This window comes from Juglans regia, chromosome 3 (assembly GCF_001411555.2).
Source record: "Juglans regia cultivar Chandler chromosome 3, Walnut 2.0, whole genome shotgun sequence".
NCBI classification, from domain to species: Eukaryota; Viridiplantae; Streptophyta; class Magnoliopsida; order Fagales; family Juglandaceae; genus Juglans; species Juglans regia.
This window is the reverse complement of record NC_049903.1, coordinates 21,209,274-21,234,363: the sequence shown is the minus strand read 5'-3', so window position 1 is coordinate 21,234,363 and position 25,090 is coordinate 21,209,274. Positions and strand designations below refer to the sequence as shown.

General features: G+C 38.0%; 2 protein-coding genes and 1 pseudogene across 4 annotated transcripts; all 3 read right to left on the bottom strand.

Annotated features, from left to right (window-relative positions):
- Positions 1 to 926: 926 nt before the first annotated feature.
- LOC109013435 lies at positions 927 to 2,681 on the bottom strand. 3 transcript variants are annotated; one of them, XR_004801204.1, is made up of 2 exons: positions 1,697 to 1,767; positions 927 to 1,533 (listed from the first exon to the last, which is right to left on the bottom strand). XR_004801204.1 is itself a non-coding variant. In XM_035688947.1 (2 exons), exon 2 carries the CDS (start codon positions 1,385 to 1,387, stop codon positions 1,007 to 1,009), a length of 381 nt encoding a protein of 126 aa, XP_035544840.1. In that variant the 5' UTR covers positions 1,388 to 1,767; positions 2,539 to 2,681; the 3' UTR covers positions 927 to 1,006. The 3 variants fall into 3 exon arrangements, 2 of the variants coding, with proteins under 2 accessions (XP_035544840.1, XP_035544841.1); XM_035688947.1 differs by adding an exon at positions 2,539 to 2,681 and having other exon boundaries at positions 927 to 1,767; XM_035688948.1 differs by lacking the exon at positions 1,697 to 1,767 and adding an exon at positions 2,539 to 2,681.
- Positions 2,682 to 3,679: 998 nt separating this feature from the next.
- LOC118343758 (probable leucine-rich repeat receptor-like protein kinase At1g35710) lies at positions 3,680 to 4,925 on the bottom strand. The gene is made up of 3 exons (XM_035688725.1): positions 4,655 to 4,925; positions 4,142 to 4,510; positions 3,680 to 3,684 (listed from the first exon to the last, which is right to left on the bottom strand). The coding sequence occupies exons 1-3, from the start codon at positions 4,923 to 4,925 to the stop codon at positions 3,680 to 3,682; spliced, it is 645 nt and encodes a 214-aa protein (XP_035544618.1).
- Positions 4,926 to 5,777: 852 nt separating this feature from the next.
- Positions 5,778 to 16,341, bottom strand: LOC109020198 (annotated as a pseudogene).
- Between the last annotated feature and the right edge of the window lie 8,749 nt (positions 16,342 to 25,090).

The following is a 25,090-nucleotide window of genomic DNA, read 5'->3' as shown; positions in this document are numbered from 1 at the left end:
AGTTGCAGAAATGCCATCAAGATATATACTGAAACTACATAAACTATATCAACTCCAAAACTAGCTAAAGCACGTCCATATATATATACAAACATATTTTATATATTACTTCTATTATCACTAAACATGATGCACATGAAAAGCCAAACTTAACAATTCATTCATCGTTTGACAATCAGCCAATATAAATAACATGGCAAAACAGGAATGTGCAACAATATGAGAACTTGCTGATGGGTTCATACATCCAATTCAATTACTTGATGGTGAATAGTTTGATTAACTGGGTCGAAAGCAGCTGGGGTCTTGGCTCAAAAACACTTTTCCTCCAATTCACTTAGGGCTCGTTTGTTTTCAGAGATGAGATGAGATTAAAGTTAAAAAGTTGAATAAAGTATTGTTAAAATATTTTTTTTAATATTATTTTTGTTTTGAGATTTGAAAAAATTGAATTGTTTATTTTATTTTGTATTGGAAATTGGGAAAGTTGTAATGATGAGATGAGATGAGATGAGATATTTTCTGAAAACAAACGAGGCGTTAGTCTCTCAGGCAGCATTGTGTATTTAGCAATAGTTCCTTTCAATCCTGACTCTAATAGATCGAGACTTGCTGCATAAAAATATCAAGAAAACCTTAACCATTACTATCATGTTATTAATAAATTTCCAAACTAGCAGACTAAACAGACTTTTAGTAGAGATAGCTCATCAATGACTTGATACCCTTATTGATAGCTTCTGGATTCATTTAATCATTCCTAGATATGTAAGCAATGCTAAAAAATAACACACTCGATGCTATCTTAAATATCCAGAACCAACCTTATCATTTGTCAAATGATTACTCTCAAATTTATCTAAATGCATGGTAGGACATAAAGCTGATAACAAGGGGAATAAAAAAGCATCCACAGACCAAGCCTACAAAGGAGTAAAAAGTGCCTGTCAATATATAGGTTGTATGTCCTTCCTATCACTTCCAACCAAGCCACATCCTAAGTTGCTCAACAAAAGTGGCCAAAAATGATATCATCCTCATCAACTGGCTGATCAACCTTCAATACCCTTTGAGACTCCAACTCTGTCATGCGAATGTTCATCAATTTCTCATAGTCTTGAAATTGGTTCTTGAATTCTAGTAAATCAGATCTCAGTGCCTCAAACTGGCTCTTGTAAAAATTTGCATCATTCTTGTTATTCTCATTCTCCTCAATAATGCGTTGATAATCCATATTGTTGCGCAATGAAAGAGATGGTTCAGGTATAACAGTGTGGCCTAGACCTGTTGCATAACTTGGTGGATGTCCTAAAACCTCCTTGAACACTGCATTAGCTGCATCATCCATATTCCCATCCAAGTCTTTCTCATTCAACCGCTCAACCATCAGATTCTACATCACCATTAATGAATACCACTACGTAATATAAAATGTTTAATTTAAAAACATCAATAGATTTAACTTACATAATTGTGTTCTGCTGTGTCAATAATATGGTTGAAGGGTCAATGAGTAAAGGTTCTTCACCTACTCTATAATGTGGCTATAATGTCAGTAATAGGATATAGAAAGCATATAGCATATGCAAAGATAATGTGGCTATAATTTTTTTGATTCATCAAAAGTAAACACCATTATAGAGAACATGGTAATAGAAGAAAGAAACGTAAATTGAGAACAAACAATCAAGCATACATGAGCTTCAAAGTTGCTATCAAGAAGAGTGTTTGATGATTTAATATCCCTGTGAATGATGCGGGGATGGCCTGTACAGTTAAATTGAAACAAAACATTAGATAGAAATTATTGAAGATGGGTTTGCCAACTTATATTCTCAACGTACAGCAAATTTTTTAGAACTTGTTGGCCCCCAGAATTGTAGATTAATTGACTTTCAATATTGTCCATGAAAGAGATAATGGCCGTAATATATTTCTAAAATCTTGAGACCAAATATGTTTATTTGTTTAACTAAAAACCACTTGTTGTATCAGGCACACTTATCTAGAGAAAATCTTTATTTTACATTTAATTAGCATAATATCAAATGGGAAAAACATGAAAAAACAAAGAAATTTGGGGCTCCATGGATTGTCTTGATACCCAGGTTTGCGTGGATAGTTAATAAAAGAAATGATTTATCATAGGCTCCACAGAGACATGGCAATTTGAAAAAGAGTGTAATAATTATGGTTCTATAATTTAAGTAAAAAAATTTAAATCTACAAGTTCATGGAACTTTCTACAATAATTCTTACATGTATGTAAAATAAGCAGGTTTAAAATCGCCAATGTAATTTAAAAATGTTAAGCACAAGTGGCCACTAGAAGCAGAGAAGAATTTACTTAAATACTAGTATTCAAAACAGATTTTTGCATAAAGGTCATAACAGTTGCAACTTACAAGGGTAATGTGTATTGTTTGAACAAATAAACGCTTATTGATTTCTAAACTCCTCTTTGGAAGAACCCTCAGTACTAGAATCAAGCTATTCAAACTATGTAGTATAAGAATGTAATAGCAAAAAGACTCATACCTCCTCTTCAACAATAATGGTCTTTTAGACAATAATGGATTTACCAATAACTCTACCCACTCATCTACCCACTCATCTGAGGACAATTTCTATTGACCTTTCTCTGCAAAATAGAATCTTCTATTGCATCATGGCAGTCAATATACAATTGGAGCATTATGTAGAATAAACAAATTAGCAAGAATATAGTAGGCAACATAAAAGAGAAAAAAAAGAAAAGAACAAACATAAAGTTGCAAATGAACAAAGAAAGATATAAAGACCCCAACTCACAAGTATTTCCAAGTATGTGTAAAGTGCGATTAGAAGCCAGTTGTTCCCATATCAAGCCAAATATGGCAAGTATTACACCAGGTGTGAAGACATAAGTGTTTGCAACATCATCATCAGTTAACTTTCTGACAAAATAAAAGATAGCTCAGACTCCAACATAAAAGCCTAAAATGGATAAATCATGGATCCTTTGATTGTCAGCCCTAAAGTCATATAAAACATATGTAAACGAAAAGGGAGAGAACATTTAAAGAAAAAGAAAAAAGCAAAAATGACCCATGAGACAAACCTAGAGGAAGGCAACAAGAACCCTCAAAACAGGGTAAGTTCAACGATAAGCTTGGGTTATGCCTACATGGGCCCTCCATCGAGTTGATGCCAACGACCTCGTGAGAACAAGCAAGAAATGAAACTCATGTTCAAAGGGTCCCTTTGTGTTATCAACCTTGATTTCAAAGCCTCTCCTTGATTTAAAAGCTTGACTCCAAATTCTGGGCTTAGATGTGAATTTGGGGATTTTGAAGGAGGGTTTCAAATAAGACAAGGATTTGGGTATTTCAAAGGAATGGTTCAATATGATTGTATTACTGGCTTTAGCTCCAGATTTTTGTAGGATTTCTTGGTTAATAAGCTTCGATTTCACATTTCAGAGAGGTAGACGATGGACACTAAAATTCGACGTGGGGGAGAGAAAATGTAATTGGGACTGGTCACCAAACTAAAGAGAAAAGTACATAATAATATTTTTTTTCTTAATATCGGTGTTGGTTAATGCTTGCAATTAATCTTCACTCCCCAAAACCGCCAATTTAAATATTTACGAGGATTATGACTCGTCGAAATACATCGTAAAAATATTTACGACGATCTACACTGTCATGATTAAAAAAAAGTGGTCAGTATTTATATTTAAATATTGTTCATAATACGGTGGGCATCTTTTACCCACCAACTCTTGCGGCAAGTTGATTTTCGTCACAATAAGGTGTTAATTGTGACTAAAATTGCTTCCCCGTAAAAGTTTGGCCGTGAAAAACAGAATTTGTTGTAGTATTCAAGGAAAATGACTATGGAAATAATAAGTTTAATTTTGCTTCCAATTGAAGAATGACAAGGAGGGAAACCCGTGAAGTTACCACATAAATCATTGTTGCCAATCAATATTTCGAGCGAATGATATTGATCAAAATTGTCAGGAACTTTTCCCTTCAATGGGTTGTATGACAAGTCAACATCTTGTACATAAATGAGAGAGAGAGGGGGATGTTGCCTATCAGATTATTGTAGCTGAGATATAAGATTGATAAATGGCCCGAACCCCTAAGTTTACCTGGTATCTCTCCACCAAAAAAGTTGTGACTGAGATTAGTATTTAGCCAATAAAGGTCAGCGAAGCGATGGGAAAAGCGTCCGATCAAGTAGTTGTGGCTCAATATCAACTCTTGCACATAAGAGCAACCATCAAGAGTAGTAGGGACTGGACCAATGAGATTGTTAGATTTGAGGTGCAAACGCATCAGATTCTTCAAGTTTCCTATTCCTGTTGGGATGGAACCACTAATTTTGTTCAAACTAAGGTACAAGTGATTCCAGCTCTCCATGTTGCCCATTTCCAAGGGAATGGAACCATGGATGTTGTTAGAAGCAATGTCAAACGTCAGTAATTGGGTGAGGTTTATGATGGAAAGAGGTATCTCACCTGTAAGTTGATTGAAGGATAGGTCAAGGAAGGTGAGGTTTGATAGAGTACCTATGTCACTAGGGATGCTCCCTTGGAGTCCATTTCCATGAAGATCAACAAAGTATAAATTTGGGAAGGAAGAAAATTTGAGTTTCAACTTACCTTCCAAATAGCTCTTAGCTAAGTTAATCTTTGTGACCCTTCCACCGGCAGTGCAAGAAATATCATAGCACTCGCTAGGACTTGAGGAATTGTTAGTGTCGGCACTTGACCACCACCCCGTCTCTAGCAGAGCTTTCATTTCTGGATCTAGAGGTGATGATTTAGATGCTGCCACAAACACAACTACCTCAATATCCAAATAAATTCCATAGAACAAAATGCAGGTAACACATGCTACTGCAATGATAGAGATGGAGGCAGATGATGCCATGTTCTAGTGTATGATTGATGAGGCCAATGTCGAAGGGTGGAGTGTCCTGTTCATTTAGTCTGACATTTCAATCAGAAAGACTGAGGAAAGTAAGTCAATGAAAAAGGATTGGATGCCATCTGTCATCCCTTTTTATATTTGTTTTGACTTTGAATGGGAGAAAAAATAGAATACCAAAGTGATTAGTCTTTTTCTAATCCAAAGGGGACACAGACCTTCCTCGAATTTCTCCTTTCAAATCCTATCCAGCTGCAATTTGGAGGGAACATTTCACCTCCATGGACCTAGTTTATGGTTTTTAGTTTTTAGTTTATTATTTGATCAAATAGGGGCTGGAGCTTAACAAAAGATTCAGACACATACATGGGTTATTCCTGTTAGCAATTTCTATTACCACTATAATCTGATCATAAATGCTGATGCATGTGATATAAACAACAAAACAATTGATCCTGTTTGGCAAAGAATAGTAACTACTTCATTTCACTTGAAATTCTAGGGAGAGGAGGTTCGCCTCAAATTCTTTCCCACTTCTTTTCATTTGTTTTAATTCCATCATATTGGAAGCAAAACCACATAGTTAGTATATGTAACTTTGAAATTTGTCATATTATATGGTTACAAATCTATAAGAGGCTACATAAAATATTCGCAGGGACACAAACGACACTTCAATGCATGAGAATTTTTAACCCTTATGATCGAATTGCTATTTCAACAGCTAATTTTCTTTTTGGCAGAGATATAAGTTCAAAACAGACCAAGCATACCGAAACATTTACTAACAAAAAAATTAAGGAACAAAGAAATTTAAGACCTGACAAACCATAGCGAACATCAAGGTCTAGATTACACATTATACATGTAAATTAGGCTGCTTAGCTACTAACCCATCACTCCATGCAGCTAAGAATCCACCTTCTGATCTGTTGGTAGCAGAACACTCTGCTTTCCAGTGCAATGTTGGAGAACGTGCTTAAGATCACCGGTGGGAGGTTCCACTGTCCAAGTGGGGTAGTATTCACTTGGATGAAAAATGTTGTGATTAGAACTCTCAGTCATCAACCCCACTTGAGTTCCACTCACGAACAAGTCCCCTTCAGACCTTATGCAGCCAGTCATTGCCTCCTCCTTGTCAGATGCCTAGAGGGACGTCACAAATAACCAATTTCAATCTCATTATGAAAATTCCGACATTAGAGCTTGAAAAATATGTTGGTTATAGACAAATTCACACTTCCAGTAAATTGAACAATTTCAGAGGATTGACTAAGGCATAAGAACTTGTTAAGCCTGCATAATGTATTAGACATAATTTCGACCACTCTTTTATGGCATCTAGCTGAGTGGCTTGACAAGCAAAACTTTGTAATATGGACAGCACTGTCAAACTACGGATTATGACAGTTAAAAGAGTATCAGATGATGTCATGCTTCCTCCATTGACTAGTCAAGCATCACAAATGTTTTGCAGTATCATCATTGATTCATAATGACAACTGTCCAGTCTATGAAAGCAGGAAACAACCACCCCCATTATAAATATTAATGCAAATTAGCCACTTCGGCAGTGTCCCAATCAAGATTCCTATTTTCAATGATCTCAAGTAGTCTGACAATGTATTCCTATTGTTGATATAAATGAATTATGCTGTTGCAAAATTAACTACATGGGATCTCTGTCTTCTTTTATAATGGGAGGATGCCAAAATTGCTAGCATGCTTGAAACTCGACTTCAACAGTAAAGGTATGAACTGTAAGAGTCTCTTTAATAATGCTTAATTAAGTCAGGACTCGGGAGTCTCTTTCATAATGCTAGAAAAGATTACTTACAGTCGCACACTTTTATAAATGAGAAAGCAATATGCTCAAATTTGAATCGAGTGTAGGAGTCTATCATCTATTTTGTTGCTATTAGGTGGACTCTTCTCTCAGAGATTTCTTCTTTCTATTATTCCGTCCTACAGGCATCGAGGGTTCCTTATTGGATCTATTGCTCTTTTTTGAATTATTTCCTTTGTTCCAAAGATCACGTGCTATATGGTTTCTAGAAACCTAGATTCTTATTCTCAGCAATTGATATGAAGGGCTATAGGGACTTTTGAATGACATCCATTTTCAGATGTAAAAGGAAATGAAAAGGAGGGCAAGAAAGCTTGTATGATACTTCTATATAGTCAGTCATGTACGGACAAAGCCAAGCTTTCTTAACTTGCATAATTAGGGTCATTGTTCCTACAGCACATAAGAAAGGCTATGAGTGAGAGAGAGAGAAAAACACTAAAGGTTAGGATAGATGAAAACATGCAGACATGTTGGAAATGGATATGAAATTCAAAATAGAAATACCAGTGACGTGCATATCCATCTCTAATCTCAGTGCAAAAGTGTATCTAATTGGTGTGAAGTGTCTTAATTTATCATACATAGTTCCCAACTAAGGCCTTTTTGTTGCTTTTCTTTTTCTTTTTCTTTTGTCCATTTCAAATAAAAATATGATCAAAGAGCTGAATTAAAACCAAAAATTCTATATGTACACACACACACACACACACACACACACCTACGCATGCTTCAATCGATCCCCTAATTAATTAAAACCAAATATTCTAAATGATAAGCAGAATTCAGAAATGTAATGGGTTGAAAACAGAATGAGGGCATATATCTTCTCTGTGAGACATTTTAATTCCATCTTCTTCTGCCCTGCTTCATATATATTGCATTGGGAATATATCTAGTATCAAAATATAGATCACAAGATCTTTAATCTCCTAGACTATATTAAAACCTTCAATATTAAAACTAATAGATATTAGAATTAGCTATAAAATTAGCACATGTGATTCTACACTGGCACAAACAGCATAAATGCCCCAATTTTTGGTATAATTGTTGTACTTTTGCAAATCTAACTCTAGGTTGCCGCTGTCTGGTCCCATAAAAAAACAAATGATGGATGGCCACACGGATGCATATGTTGTCAATATGAGAAGGGTCAGCCCCATTTAGCATTGTCTTGTTATGCTGTGAAAAGTCACACCTGAAACCAATGTTTGAAGAAATGTATTATTATTATTATTCATTTTAGGACAATTTTTTTTTTTTGTTATCTTTGTTTTCTAAACAAGGACTTGATCTTACCTAGAAATAGTAATATTTGTATTCTTTCACGTGATGTTTATAAGTCCATCATCGTAGTCACGGAGGCTATAGTGATCTATCCATATATGTTTTGAATTAGGCTTTATTTGAATACCATCAGCATCAGGAACCATACTGCCTTCAAAATCTAGATTGCATATAATTACATGTTCACATTCCTTCAGCCACAAACCCTTTCCTGTGAATTTAACCCCCCCGGCCATCAATGGTCTTATAAGACGACACAGCCAAGTAAGAAGAGAGATGAATGGTGCCCAAAACTTCAAAGACAATCCATAGTGGTTCTTTGCTAGTGAAGTGTTCCTGGCCCATCATCTACCCAAATGGAAAAATATGTTAAATTAGTAGAACACATCAAACGAATATTATAGGGAAAATCTAGACAAATGGTCTTATAATCACAAGCATTTTGTTATTTCCATGAGCAAAATATCAAAATAATACAATCAGTTTGAATAACCCGCAAACTTTTGATCTTCAACCAATTTGCATCATCAGGAATGAACTAGTTACAAATTAAACAAGCAAGAAGAAACTTAGATAAAGCACACAAGATTACGTAATTATAAAAAATATAAGAAGATCCTAATAATTACCCAGCAGTTAAGCTTACAAATCTAAAAACACCATCCCAGTGCCAGAATTCGAATTTCATGCAAAAAAATAAAAAGGAAAGTAGGCATAACATACACGATCAGACAAGTAAAGAGTGGGATGAAGATGACTTGCTAAGAGCATTATCATTCGATTAGCCATCTTATTTTTCAAATTTTGACTAATATGTAACTTTTTTATTTTTAACTAATTATTCAAAACTAGAAGTCTATATTAAATTAGTCATCACACTCTCTATAATAATAAAATATTATTATTTTTTATTATTTATATTATTTAATTATTTTTTATTTTATTTTCATAATCTTCAATAACTTCCAACAATCATATTCATTTTTATTTTCACAATTCAACAATCTGTTATATAAAAATCTAATATGTATATAGATGGTAAAATCTCATATGAATAAAAATCTCATATCTATAATATAATAATCTCAAAAAACACTTTTAGGCTTGCTATAGTTTTTTTTCATATTTGAAAAGAAGAATGAATTTATTGTAACTTATATTTTAGATGAAAACAATTTAGCTAATTCAATGTGGAGCAAATATAGATGATTTTTCTAAATTTGAAGATGAAAATGCATTACTCTTAGTAACATGGTACAGAATTGCTACATACAACCACGGTGTAATCGGCTGACGTCAGATGATTTAAAAAAAACAAGAAAGATGAGCCCATGCTATGCAGACTGTGAGGTTGAAGGGAAAGTGTTATTGCTGAGTCTCTCATGGCCAAACCAGTTAGTGATTTTCTCTTCAACAATTTATCAAACACTTTGCATGTATTCTTAACCCCCATCGCAACAACTCTTCTGCATTTATACAATTTCTTCTTCAACCAAACCAACAGCAAGTTTCTAAGACTTCAAATGCAAGAAAGTGAGTGAACTGAAACTTGTTTTTGTAGTCTCTCTAATATATTCAATTCCCATACTTTTGGTCCATTTTTATTAAATTTCTACTAATTTTCCAGATTTTCATCTCCATGTCTACGCTTTGCAGGGAGTCCTTGTGCTGGAACCCAATGTCAAATTCTTCATAACTCTCTAGTCCACACTCTGATACTTTTTTTTTTCCCTTCGTTGTGTGATTTGCGAGTTTTTAGCACAATGAAGAAGAAGCTTACGATGTGGAGTACCAAGGAACTCCTGATCCTCACGCCTGCAAAAAACAAAAATGAGAGGAAAATCAGTAAACTAACGAAATCAATTCGTTTTGTTTTGTTTTTGTTTTTGTTTTTTTTATCTCTAAGGAACAAAAAGACAGTTAGAGGACGCAATGGAATATGGAACATACACTTACAAAGTAATTAATTATAAGGTACTCATGATGATGCATGTGAATTGGTTTTTGCATACTCGTAATGGGTAGGAGAAACCCTAAGGAAGAAGACCTTGGTTTTGGAAGCCTGAACATTAAGGTTGATCCATCGAGCCTAGGTTGTGAGGCCTTTATAATACGCAATCATGCGGTTCATATCTTTGTACAATTTATTCCCCTTTTGTATATAATCCCTCGTGTTGTTGAAACCGAAGCCAAAGAGCAGAGTAAAAGGAGCACAACAATAATTGAAGCCAAACGACCAAGGCAATCGTACTACCCCGTCGTACGTAGCAGAACCTTCATCCCCGCGCTGGAACCCAAACTCAAATTCTCCAGAACTCTCCAGCCCACACTCTCATACTCCACTCAAGTTTTCTCGAACTTCCTCAGACATCTCTCTCTAGAAGACACTATAAATTCGTGGTTTCTCTATTTCCCCAAAAAACTTTCTCAGCAGCCAAACAATGGGCAGCCCCCAAAATTTTAGATTAAAAAAATAAAAAAGAACAAACCCATGAAGCGGCCGAGTTCCTTGGTGAACTTGAGGGTCTGGAGTGATTTCAGAACAAGGGGCCATTGTATTTGAGCATGCGTTAGAGGTAAAGGCAAAGGCAGAGGCAAGGGGCCATGGTATTTGTGCTTTCGTGGAGAAGGGAGGGAGAGGCAAAGGCAGAGCTGTCATGGAAAGTAGGGAGAGCTTTGAGGGAGGAACGTGGGAAGAAGAAGATCTTTGTGCAGTCGGGAACGTGTGAAGAAGAAGACTCTGGTTTGAGGCAGAGGAAGGGACGTCCGTTTACTCTGGAAGGTTCCGTTCGTGCAAAACACTCATCTCCAGAGTTTGGTAACGGTATTAGGATAGAAAATAAGATATTAATGGAATGGATAGAAATTCATATGCTCGAGAAGATCACTCTCCAAAGATAAGATTGTTCATCCGAGTCGAGTTTTTTCTCAGCCCTGTCCAGAACTTGGATAACCGGGTTCATGTTCCACAAAACCTGGATTAATCCGGGCCGAATCTGGTTGTGAAACCTGGGTTTCGGATTTAACATCCGGTACCCGGGTTATATATAAAAACAAAAACCCTCATTCTTGAATCTTCCGTGAGATGTCCTCTCTCTCTCTCTCTCTCTCTCTCTCTCTCAAACTCCAACTCCAAACCCTCGTTACTGACTCCCTAGCTCTCCATCTCTCTCTCTCACCCAAAGTGTCAAACAGAAGCCTTAGCTCCAAAACCACAACCATTGCCACCGGTGCTATTAGAGGCCATTGTCCACAGAAGACAGAAGCCTTTTCGCTACTCTTGGTATGTTCCTCTCTCTCTCTCTCTCTCTCTCTCTCTCTCTCTCTCTCTGTTTTGAGCATTTAGATCTCTTCTCTCAGGGGGAGGTTTCTTTCGTATCAAGAGTGTGTTGGGGAAGCCAAAACCCTAGCCATCGTCGCCGGTGACTAGTAGAGTTGCTATTTGGCTAGATCTGTTCTTTTCTTTTTGGGTTTTATTTCGTCGCCCAGATTTTTATTTAATAGATAAGAAGTAGCTACTCCATATATATTACAAACATGATTATTGGGTTGTGATGGGTTTTAGATTTTGGGGTGAAAGTGATGGATTAATGTTTTCTTAGATCTCCTCTTTTTTTTGTTTGTTTTCTTGCAGATACTACTCCGAGGCTTAGGAGTAACATCGTCTATTCTCATTAGAAGTGTAAAATCCAGCTGCTGCCAAAAATGAACCATGAGATTAGGCTACCAAAGGAGTGGACTTATTGATTCTCATTTTCAATATGTGTTCTTCATATCCTTGTTTTTTGGGAGTTTTAGGAAGCAAAAGAAATTTGGAAGCTTTTTTAGTTTGCTATAGGAATAGTTATATTAAGATACAGTGTCTGAAAGAATTAAGAAAGAAATGGTGAAGAAGATGAAAGAATAGGTTTTTGGGTGTAGGTTTAGAGGTAATAAATGTCGAATTCGATGAAGCTACAACTCTTGTTCTTTCGATTGGGCTCACACGAGGAAGTGATGGATGGGATTTTTTTTAAGTAGTTTGGGAATATGCTTTGGGATCGATTGGAAGAAAATCACGGGGTTAAAGAGGAGGGGTTGGAGCCCATTATGTTTTGTTTAGTATGGTGAAATTACAATCATCATCCAATCCCTTCTCCCCTGAAATTTGATTCCCAATTTGTCTTGCCTAGCATATGCATATTACAAAAAAAATTTAATAAAATAAAGGCTTTTACTTGAAAAAAAAAGGAAAAAACAAAAACGGGTACAATCCAGAACCTGGATTTCCAAGTTTCGAAAATTCGGATCCACCCGGGTTCTGGCCCGAGTCTGACTCGGACCAACCCGGTCTGGGTTCCGGCTCGAGTTTAAAATCTGGATCCCGATCTAAGATTTACCCGATTCCAAATTAGAACCCGGATGAACACCCCTATCCAGAGATATTAGTTGGCTTGAATAATCTGTCTTTTTCATTGATGCAAACAATATTTATAGGTAAATGACTCTACTGACTTGGCAAAATAATTGCCTACTTACAGGGAATTAAATGAATGACTAGCACATGCTGCCAAAATACTTGGAATTAAATAATAGACCGAAATTTAAGACACGACTCAACAACTCCACGTGATAATCTGTAGACCAACAACTTCGGGTATCAGATTGGTTATTTGCAATTGACTAATTCAACTAAAGAAATAAGAATTTAATGCAGTGGACCTATGGGCCTAGTAACCATGAGAGTATCATGTTTCACTCATCGGTGGCCCAGCATAGCAGTCCCAATTATGGGGCCTGACTCGTAACAATCCCCTCCCCCTTGGGTGACCTTTGTCCACAAGGTCTGGGAAGTCCATCTTCAATTTGTAGTAATCTGTCCACAAAGCATCTTCAGGAGCGAGACCTCTCCATTGAACCAGTACCTCGACGCCAGCCTTTTATTTTGTTTCACCACTCGGCGTTGAAGAAACTTCTCTGGCTCAGGTCGAAGTGATCCATCCGCAGCAGTTGGTGGCAGCTTGGTGGAGAGGAGGTTGCGACGACCCAACTTTGGCTTCAAGCTGGAGACATGGAAGGTGGGATGAACCGTAAAGTCACCTGGAAGCTCCAATCGGTAAGCTATTGTCCCTATTTTCTCGAGAATCTTATAGGGACCATAGAAATGAGGATATAATTTCTGATTGCGCCGAGTGACTAGAGATTGTTTTTGGTAGGGTTGTAAACATAAATAGACAAAATCCCTAATCTAAAAATGCATGCTCCATCCTCATATCGGCATATTTCTTCATTCTAGCTTGCGCAAAGCTAGAATGAAGAAGTATGCTGTAATAATTGTAATATCTCATCCGTAGAGCACAAGGTGTCCTCGACAGCTTGTAGTTTCGTTGTACCTAGAGAAAAAGGAAGAAGCTTCGGGGGTGGGTATCCATAGACGACCTCAAGAGGTGTTAGCTTTGTGGAAGTATGAATCTTTGTGTTGTACCACCATTCAACCAAAGCCAACCAATTTTTCCAATCCCTGGGTTTAGCACTCGAAAAACTTCGAAGATATTGTTCCACACTTTAATTCACGATCTCAGTCTGGTCATCATATTGTGGATGATAAGCCGAAGAGAATTGCAAAGTGGTTCCCTGTAACTTAAACATTTCTTTCCAAAACAGGCTTGTAAAAGTGGGGTCACGGTCTGTGACTATTTATGCAGGCATTCCATATAATTTAAATATGTGCTCCAGAAAAATAGTAGTTATTTTCAAAGCTGTATAGGGATGAGATATGTCAATGAAATGTGCATACTTGGAGACTGGAGAGTTGATCCACAACGACCATAATAACACTACACCCATGAGATAGAGGTAGACATTTGATAAAATCCATAGAAATATCTGTCCATACCTTAGTAGGATTTGGGAGAGGTTGAAGTAGACCAGGTGTAGGAATATTTTCAGATTTATTCCTTTGGCAATTTTCACACTCCCGATTGAAGGTGCATGTCCCTACGCATGCCTTTCCAATAAAATTCAGATTTTAATCTATAGTAGGTCTTGTGGAACCCAGAGTGTCCTCCAAGAGGGCTAGAGTGCATGAGTTCCATAAGCATATCTCGCATAGGAGATTGTGCAGCAACAAAAATTCTATTTTTGTAAAAAATCAGTCCATCCTTAATGGAATAAATAGAAGTATCGAGGTTCCCTTTACGAAATTGATCCTGCATATTAATTAGTTCAGGAGTAGTGGCATATTCAGAATGTAAAGTAGATAACCAAGAAGCTAAGGGAAGTGTAAAACACGAGAGTTCTCCATGATCCTTCTTGGATAATGCATCCGCAGCAGAATTTTCTTTGCCCTTCTTGTAGTGCACTTCAAAGTCATACCCCAAAAGTTTAGTGAGCCATCGTTGTTGAGTGGGAGTACCCATAAGTTGATCCAACAAATATTTGAGACTTTGTTGGTCAGTTTGAACCACAAATTTCTGTCCCAAGACATAGGGTCGCCACTTTTTAATTGCCAAGACTAAAGCGATCAATTCCTTTTCATAAGTGGAAAGTGCAAGAGCCTTTCCTTTCAATGCTTGACTCATTAAAGCAATTGGTTTGCCTTGCTGTAAGAGAACTGCTCCAATGCCATAACCTGATGCATCACACTGAATTGTAAAAGGTTTAGAAAAATCAGGAAGCACTAAAACAGGAGGTGATATTACAGCCCTTTTGAGGTCCTGAAATGAGACTATGGCTTTGTCGACCAAGTGAAATTGTTCTTACTAAGTAAGGCTGTTAATGGAGCTACTATGATGCCATAATTTTTAATGAACTTCCGATAATATCCCGTAAGTCCTAGGAACTCACGAAGTGACTTTAGAGTACTAGGAAAAGGCCAATTAAGCATAGACTCTATTTTGGATGGATCGACCTACACACCTTCTTTAGAAATGAGATTAGCAAGGTAATTAATTTCATTGCAACCAAAACTACACTTTGAAAGTTTAACATAGAGTTGATTTTGCCGCAAAGTCTCAAGCACAAGTTTCAAGCGATGAATATGTTCATCCATAGTTTTACTATAGACTAAAATATCATTAAAAAAACACCAAAAGGAACTTAAGGAGATAGGGGCGAAAAATTTCATTCATTAAACTTTGAAAGGTAGCGGGGGCGTTAGTCAAGCCAAATGGCATAACTAGGAATTCATAATGGCCATCATGGGTGTGGAAAGCTGTTTTTGGGACATCACTAGGAAAAACTCTGATTTGATGGTATCCCGAACGAAGGTCAAGTTTGGAAAAAATGGTGGCCCCCTGTAATTCATCAAGTAGTTCTTCTACAATAGGAATTGGAAATTTGGCTTTAAAAGTCTTTTTATTTAGAGCCCTATAATCAACACACAATCTCCAACTTCCATCTTGTTTACATACAAATAAAACGGGTGATGCAAATGGGCTTTGTTTAGGTCGAATAACTCCGATAGTGAGCATTTCTGTGATTAATTTTTCAATTTTAGTTTTTTGAAAATATGGGTAATGGTAAGGCCTAGTGAAAACTAGTTTGGTTCCTTCATAGAGATCAATATGGTGATCATGAGTGCGGGTCGGTGGTAAACCAGTAGGAGTCTGAAAAATAGATTGAAAAGTGTCTAAAAGAGCTGGAGTTTGGGGTGAATTTGAGAAGTAATGGTGGGGAATTCAGGACTCTCAATTAAGTGTAACACCATATCTCTATTGTCCATCTTAGCCATCTTCCCGAAGTCGTCACCTTCCTTCAGTGAGAATGCAGAAGGAGTGAGGCCTTGAAGCGCCACCTTGCTGCCCTTGTAAGTAAAGGTCATAGATAACTTTGAAAAATCCTAGAGAATAGGCCCAAGAGTTTTCAGCCATTGAACACCTAAGACCACATCACAACCACCCAAGGCGAGGACAAAACATTCTGTATGAAAGTGAATACCATGCATCTGAAAAGCTTCCGATTGCGTAAGTCCTTGCTGCGGACAACTTCGCCATTTGCTACATTGACTGTCAACCCTGGTGTATGGCGTAGAGGTAATTGTGCCTTTGTTACAATTGAGGGATCCACAAAATTGTGGGTGCTTCCGGTATCTATCAACACGACAATTCGTACACCACCAATAGAGCCAATAAGCCTCATGGTTCTTGGGTTTGGAGAACCAACAAAAGCATGGATGGAGATTGCTGGTTCAGTTTCTTTGGTATCGGGTTTTAGGCTTATAAGCTTTGAACTCGTCCCTCCTACTTCCGGAAGATTGTTAGGGCCTGGAATCGCATCCTCGTCATCGGAATCTTCACATTCCATAATAAAAAGTTTAGCTGATTTGCAACGGTGGCCAGGACCCCACTTGTCATCACAATTATAGCACAATCATTTGTCTCTTCTTTCTTTCATTCGGGCTGAAGATAAACTTTAAATGGGAACCGACATCTTGGTTGTTGGCTCAGGAAGAGCCCATTGGGGTTTAGGAGAACCCATTGGAATGCGAACAATTCTCTTTAGTGCTACCATATTTTCTTCTTGCATCTTAACGATGCCAAAAGCAGTCAATAATGAAGTTGGCCTCATCATGCACACCATATATCGAATATCTTTACGTAATCCATCCAAGAAATAGCTGAGTTTGTAAGATTCAGCTAATCCATGGAGTTGATTAGAAAGATGTTCAAAGTCGGACTTGTAAGCTTCCACCGTCGTTGTTTGTCGCAGCTTTGTGAGGGCTTCCATAGCATCTTCATAAACGGATGGCCCAAAACGAGTAAGCAAGGCACGTTCAAATACTTCCCAATTTGTGAATGCACCAGCCGCTTCTTGTTCCTGGAACCATGTCAATGCTTTGCCTTCCATATGAATAGAAGCTAATAAAACACGGTGCTTTGGGTGTGGTTGATGGTATTTAAAAAACTGATTGGCTCGATACAACCAACCATTAGGGTCAGCTCCATCAAACGTGGGAAACTCCAAGTGAATTGTTTTGGTTTGAATGCCACTGGTATCTTCAAATAGAGGATTCAAAGAGTGTGTGACCACGACATTGGTTTCAGCGTTCACTTTCTTGCCTTCATACTTCAAAAGTAGTTCTAAATTAGAAGCCATTACTTCCACTTGTGCTAATCCTTCCACAATTTGTTGCAGGTGTGCTTGCTGTTTTTCATGCGTCTCCTGAACCTGCTTTAAAGTGGCTAATGAGTCGGCTAACTGGGAATAACGAGTACTGACATTACCCTCAGCCGTGGATGCACCGACTCTTGATACCAATGTTAGGATAGAAAATAAGATATTAATGGAATGGATAGAAATTGATCTGTTCGAGAAGATCACTCTCCAGAGATTAGTTGGCTTGAATAATTTGTCTTTTAAATTGATGCAAACAATATTTATAGACAAATGACTTTACTAACTTGGCAAAATAATTGCCTACTTACAGGGAATTAAATGACTGACTAGCACATGCTGCTGAAATATTTGGAATTAAATAACAGACCAAAATTTAAGACACGACCCAACAACTCCACACGATAATCTGTAGACCAACAACATTTGGTATCAGATTGGTTATTTGCAATTGACTAATTCAACTGAAGAAATAAGAATTTAATGCAGTGGACCTATAGGCCTAATAACCATGAGAGCATCATGTTTCACTCATTGGTGGCTAGCCATCCCAATTACGGGGCCTGACCCGTAACAAACGGAATGATTAGTTTCTTCGAGGGAGAGGGAGAGGGAGAGGTCCGACGAAGATGGAGATGGAGGGAGGGAGGGAGGGAGGGAGAGGGAGGGGAAATGAAATTTCGAGGGAGAGAGAGGGGGGAATGAAATGGGGAGGGAGAGGAAGGGGAAAATGAAATGGGTGGCTTGGACACGCCGGTTGCACCGAGCGGTTGCATCTATCATTTTTTCTTACGGCCCAATGGTCACGAAGCTGTCCAATAATCTCTACTCCAACTAGAGTCCTTGGGCAGAGTTTCTGCTTATCCTTCGCACATCCATCCATGGCGACTTCCCTGTCTACCACACTTTTGACCAATAATCTCTACTCCAACAGGATCACCAACTTGAATTCAACACATCTGCTTCCTGGCCTATCACCCAATCGCACTCTCAGACTTTCTACGATTCTCAAACACCTCAAGTATATAACCAGTTTCTCACCACGACAAGGAAAAATATTTACATCAGCCACAACACACTTAGTGTATTGAGTTAAAAAATAAATAAAACCATGGTGCGTGGAGAGTGTAGGCTGATGTATTATCTACCACAACAAACCCTTGTCATGACTTATGCAATATCGGGTTCTCTTGGTAGGTCTGTTTAATTTCTTGCACTAATCATGTTTCTTTGGTTTCTATAAACAGAAAAAGGGAAAAAAAAGTAAAGAATAATATGTGTCCTTTTATTAATTTCCATCGTTTTACACTAAAAATAATGAGCATCATTATGTTTATATTTCCTCATTTTCTCGGCAAACAAACGTAATTATTTTGTGCTGTATTTTGGAGCAGATCAATTATGACTTTTGCGGATGCCAACAGGTACTGAAACTTTAGTGGTGGGTGAAGATACCGCAAGTGTGTTGGACACGGTGAAAGTGTTCGATTTGAATGGAAACGCGATTGTAACAACAGACTAGAATTGAGAAGGAACAACTTGAATTACTGATCTTCGAGGGATCAGAAACCTCCACCTTGATTCACTTTCTTATTCAATGCTTACAAAAGAAAAAGGCTTCAGTATTTATAAAAACCTTATGATTATTAACAACGGCTACAAGGGGCACTATGGTAATTTGTAACAAGTAAGTAAGGACATAAAGGTACATTAATGCTATAAAAGGAACACCTGCATACCACGTGACTAACTAACTAACTAACTAACTAACAGATGCCTATACAAAGGAACACCTCACTTCACTTCCTTCTTCAGCTCGAGCTTGCTTCCTGGTGATGAAGTGAACATAACAACTGCCTTCCTCTTCAAATGACCTTGCCCACAAGGTCAGGGTAATGAATCCTTAGCTGCTCAATAGGTTCCCAAGTGGAATTTACCTCATCCATACCACGACATTTCACTAATAGCTCGATAAAGGGTTTATTATTCACAGCAGTCATGCGCCTGTCAAGAATAGCTTCAGGTTCCACCCTAAAATTCCCATGAGAATCCACCAAGGGTAATACAGGAGAGATCTGTGAATCAGGGCCAATGTATTGTTTTAATCTTGAGACATGAAACACGGGATGAACTGATTAGCTTGGTGGCAATTCAAGTCTATAAGCTACCTCTCCAATGCATTCCACAATTCTGAATGGACCACAATACCTGGCAACTAACTTTGATCTGCTGGCTTGACTAACAGTCTGTTGTTTATACTTATGCATTTTCAAATAGACTAAATCATCCACCTTAAACTTCCTCTGAATGTGATGTTTATCATATTGCTGTTTCATAGTAACCTGTGCAGCCATCAAGTTCTTTTTTAACAACATTAGTATCTCATCTCTCGACTTTAACTCCCTGCCCACGGCTTCATTTTGAGTAGTCCTATCAACATACTGAATTAAGGTTGGAGGAGAGATTCCATATAATGCCTCGAATGGTGTCATTTTTGTCGAAGAGTGGACTGAGGTATTATACCACCACTCAGCCCAAGGAAGCCAATGCACCCACTGTTTGGGTCTTTCACTAACAAAACATCTCAGATATTGTTGCACACATTTATTAACCACTTCAGTTTTCCCATCTGATTGTGGATGGTAAGCAGATGTGAAGTGCAATTTAGTCCCTTGCAATTTAAACAACTCTCTCCAAAAATTACTGGTGAAAACGACATCCCTATCAGTTACAATGGTTGATGGCAACCCATGTAACTTGAATACCTGGGATGTAAAAACAGCAACTACTGATGCAGCTGTATAAGGGTGAGATAAAGGTAAAAAATGTGCATACTTGGTGAACCTATCAACTACCACCAATATAACAGAAAACCCTTTTGAACATGGCAAGGAATCAATAAAATCCATGGAGATGTCACTCCAAGATCTGCTGGGAAGTGGCAAGGGCTGCAATAACCCAGCAGGTTGTAAATTTTCTGTTTTACACCTTTGGCAAATTTGGCATTCCTTGATGAATTGCTTAATGTCTCTCCTCATGCCACTCCATATAAAATCTGCCCTTGCTCGATGGAGGGCTTTATGGTAACCCGAATGGCCCCCAAAGGCACTGCTATGTATAAACTGCAAGACTTGATCCTTCATAGGGGATGAAGATGATAAGAAGATCCTGCCTTTCTTAAATAACAACCCATTTCTGACTTCAAACTTCTGGTCAGAAAGCTTGCCTTCTTGGAACTTTTGACAAATAGCTGAAATTTCTTCATCATCCAAGTAAGAATGTCTCAACTGTTCTAACCAAAGGGGATCAAGAACTGTGATAGCCATCATGTCAACAGATTCTTCCTCTACTTCTTCTCTTCTCGAAAGACTATCTGCTGCCACATTATCCTTACCATGCTTATACTCAATTGTGAAATCATAGCCAAGCAACTTAGTAATCCATTTTTGTTGGGATGGAGTTCCTATCTTTTGTTCCAAAAGAAACTTTAAACTTTGTTGATATGTTTTTATGACAAACTCAGCACCCAACAGGTATGGCCTCCATTTCTTCACAGCTACTACTATTGCAAGAAATTCTTTTTCATATGTAGATAAATCCAATGCTTTTCCCTTCAATGCTTGACTCAAGAATGCTAAGGGCCTTCCATTCTGACCCAAGACATCACCAATCCCTCGACCAGAAGCATCACACTCCAACACAAATGGCTTGGAAAAATCTGGTAAGGCCAAGACAGGTGGGTTTGTCACAGCCTTTTTGAGATCTGTAAATGCTGTGGTAGCTTCATTTCCCCAGTTAAAAGCGTCTTTCTTTAACAAATTTGTCAATGGGGCAGCAATGGAGCCATACCCTTTGACAAATTTCCTGTAGTAACCAGTTAAACCAAGAAATCCTCTTAATAACTTAAGGGATTTTGGTAGAGGCCACTCGAGCATTGCCTTGATCTTTGCTGGATCTGCTTTGACACCCTGTGCAGAGACTAAGTGGCCCAAGTACTCAATCTCCTCACAAGCAAACCTGCACTTATTCTTTTTTGCAAAAAGAGTATGTTGTGCCAAAGTATCCAATACCATAGAAAGATGTTCTACATGATCTGTTAGTGATTTACTATAGATCAAAATATCATAAAAAAAAAACAATAACAAACTTCCTTAAAAAAGGTTGAAAGACCTCATTCATTAAGGATTGGAAAGTGGCTGGAGCATTGGTTAAGCCAAATGGCATAACCAGAAACTCATACTGCCATTGATATGTTCTAAATGCAGTTTTTTCAATGTCTTCTTCCTTCATAAGAATCTGGTGGTACCCAGATCTAAGGTCTAACTTAGAAAATATCGAGGCTCCATGCAATTCATCCAAAAGTTCATCAATGACAGGAATGGGGAATTTGTGTTTAATTGTTTCTCTGTTTAAGCCTCTATAATCTATACACATGCGCCATGATCTATCAGATTTTCTTACCAAGAGGACAGGTGATGAGAAGGGGGATTGGCTGCTCCTTATGACTCCAGCAGCCAACAATTCTTTTACTATTTTTTCTATTTCAGTTTTTTGGAAAAAAGGATACCTGTAAGGTCGAGCAGAGATTGGCATGGTTCCCTCCTTGAGGTTGATTTGATGATCTCTAGACCTTCTTGGAGGCAAGCCCTTTGGTTCAGCAAAGACATGGTCATATTTAGCCAATACTGCCTCAATGTTAGCAGCATACATGCCCATTGCTTGAGTTGTCTCGTTGTGAACTAGCTGAAGTAGCATTCCTTTCCCTTCCACCATAGTGAGTTGGCAAATCTGAACATCTTCCACAAACTCAGGCTTGCTAGAACTCAAGCCCACAAGTGTGACAGAACCCTTGCCACTGGTGAAGGTCATTGTGAGATTAGTAAAATCCCATAAAACAGGACCTAAGGTTCTTAACCATTGCATGCCAACCACCACATCACAACCTCCCAATGGTAGGAGGAAAAAATCAGTTGTGAAATTATGGCCTTGCATCTGAAACTGTAATTGTTGGACCAGACCTTCACCATTCATGCTTTCCCTATTGGCTACCCGTACTGTAATCTGACCACTTTGCTTGACAGCTAACCCCACTTTCCTTGCTAACATAGGATCAAGGAAGTTATGTGTGCTGCCAGTGTCAACAAGAACTATAACTGAGCAGTTCTTGACTTTGCCATGTACTCTCATAGTTTTCGGGCTTATACAGCCTGCTATTGCATGGAATGAGATCTCAGGTACCTCAGTCTCTACTCCCACAGGTTCATTAGTTTCCTGTGAATCTTGTGGACCAGCCTCTTCCTTCTCAGAATCTTGTAACCATTCTAATCCTGCCATTTCAAAGAACTTGGCCTTATTACACTTATGACCAGGTTGCCACTGATCCTCACAGAAGTAACAGATTTCTTTTTCTCTTTTTGCTTTCATTTCTGCTGGTGTAAGTCTCTGAAAAGGAGCTGAGGTTTTGAAGGGGGTGGGCTTTGGACCAGAAAATCCTTCTTTCCTCATGGAGTTACCAAGAAGTGAGTGGCTGACCTCATTAGGAGCAGAATGACAAGGGGAATGGAGCCTATTGTTGCCCCTAGTACTGGTGATATATTCCTCTTGGATCTTGGCTAATCCAAAAGCAGTATTTAAGAACTGAGGGTGCAACATTCTCACAGGGAGTCGTATTTCATCCCTAAGGCCACTCAAGAAGCAAGAAAGTTTATAATTTTCAGATAAACCTTTCAATCGATTGGAAAGGACCTCAAATTGAGTTTTGTAGGCACTAACTGTAGAAGTTTGCCTCAACCTTGTAATGGCCTCCATAGGGTCATCATAAGAAGAGCTGCCAAATCTTAACTGAACAACCTTAATAAAAGAATGCCAAGATTGAAAGAATCAGTCTCCTCAGCATCTTGAAACCAAACCAAGGCATTTCCCTCCATATAAAACGAGGCCATCAGAATCTTTTGTCCATCTGGCATGGGGTGTAAGGCAAAATAATGATTTGCCTTATAGATCCATCCCGATGGGTCATCACCATGAAACCTTGGAAAGTCTAACTTAATGCTACGAAACTGCATGCCAGAATTCAGAGAGGTGTTGCCAATGTGACCCCCATCTATATGTGAGCCCTTTCCATTTCGATCAATTCTACCTCCATTCATTGCTTCCAACAAAAGGTCCATCCTGGAATTCAGTCCTTCCAAAGCACTCTGATGATCTGCAACTCTCTGGTCTTGTAGTTCTTGATTTTGCTTCAACCCAAGAACAAGCTTCTCTAATTCTTTGAACCGTGTGCCTTCTGCCATGGTAAGAGCAAGGAGAAGAAGAACAAGAAAAAAAAAAATATAGTGCTTGTGCCCAAAATTTCGAAGGGCTCTGATGCCAATTGTAACAACAGACTAGAATTGAGAAGGAACAACTTGAATTACTGATCTTCGAGGGATCAGAAACCTCCACCTTGATTCACTTTCTTATTCAATGCTTACAAAGGAAAAAGGCTTTAGTATTTATAGAAACCTTATGATTATTAACAACGGCTACAAGGGGCACTATGGTAATTCGTAACAAGTAAGGACATAAAGGTACATTAATGCTATAAAAGGAACACCTGCATACCACGTGACTAACTAACTAACTAACTAACAGATGCCTATACAAAGGAACACCTCACTTCACTTCCTTCTTCAGCTCGAGCTTGCTTCCTGGTGATGAAGTGAACATAACAACGATCCCGATTTCTGATTTGTGGAAAGATAAGAAAGCTGTCATGGCATTCACTCGCCAATTCGGGTCAGTTTCTTATATAAATATTATATATATATATATATCTCATTATTCTGAACGAATTTCTGTCACAATGAATAGAAAATAGATAGAGGCTAATGGAGGTAATATTTTGACTCAAATAATGCGCACCGATCATTCTTTTGTGTATTGTACTTCTCTTTGATTTTGCAGGTGTGTCTTTTGCCGCAAACGAGTTGATTATCTTGCCACCAAGAAGTTAAGTGTGTGGATGGACTATAGATGTCATGCGTTCATTCATTCTGTTATAACATAAATTCTACTTGCGAAAAGAAACAAAATATTTGCTTCCCCATGATATTAACAACAAAGAAAGATTGTTGAGGAGCATAAATTAGATGAAAATGTTGATGCTAATTAGAAATTGTTGGATCTGTGAAGAGGAAAAACTTTTATTTTATATCACTGTCTGTAACGCCTATTCTTGTGGTGGGACATTTTATAAAATGATTTTAGAAAGGACGACGGGAATAACTATTCTATTTAAAACTTTTTGCTTCCATACCTAGGGTGCAAGACTCTACGTTATAAAATAAAATGTGATTTGAGAATAAAAGAGGTTTACAGTGGAAAACATTAATTTTTACAATAAAAGGCCTCTAATACATTTAAACTCTCATGCCTAGACTTCCGTGCTCTTCCCCATGGCTGTGTTTGTCCTGACGCGTACTTCATTTAGTTCCTGTGGGGGGAGGGGCATGCATAAAAAGTAAAATGATTCGATGACTCGTAAGCATTACTTCATACAGTTAAAATATAATAACATAGGTTTTCATTCATACATTCATCATTCATACATATTATACGTGCATATATACATGTATATGTGCGTTTATTTCAAAACGTCACTGGACGGAATTTTGTTTTTAAAATGAGCTTTCTTTTCGTAAAACGTTTCTCTCGTCAGTGCCTTCATTTTTTAAAGAGTTTGTGCATTCATACATTCTTTCTTATCACTTTCATTGGCCGGTATACACTGTTACGCCCCGTGTGTTAGGGTTAGCGGTCTTCCTTTAGACCCGGACTCCGCCTGTGGCCATGGGTTGTAAATCCCTTTCATGGGGGGCAGTATTGGGTGCACTTCCAGTACTACTTACCTGGAATTACAATCTGCCCATTCATTGGTACCCTTTGCATTCATTCATGT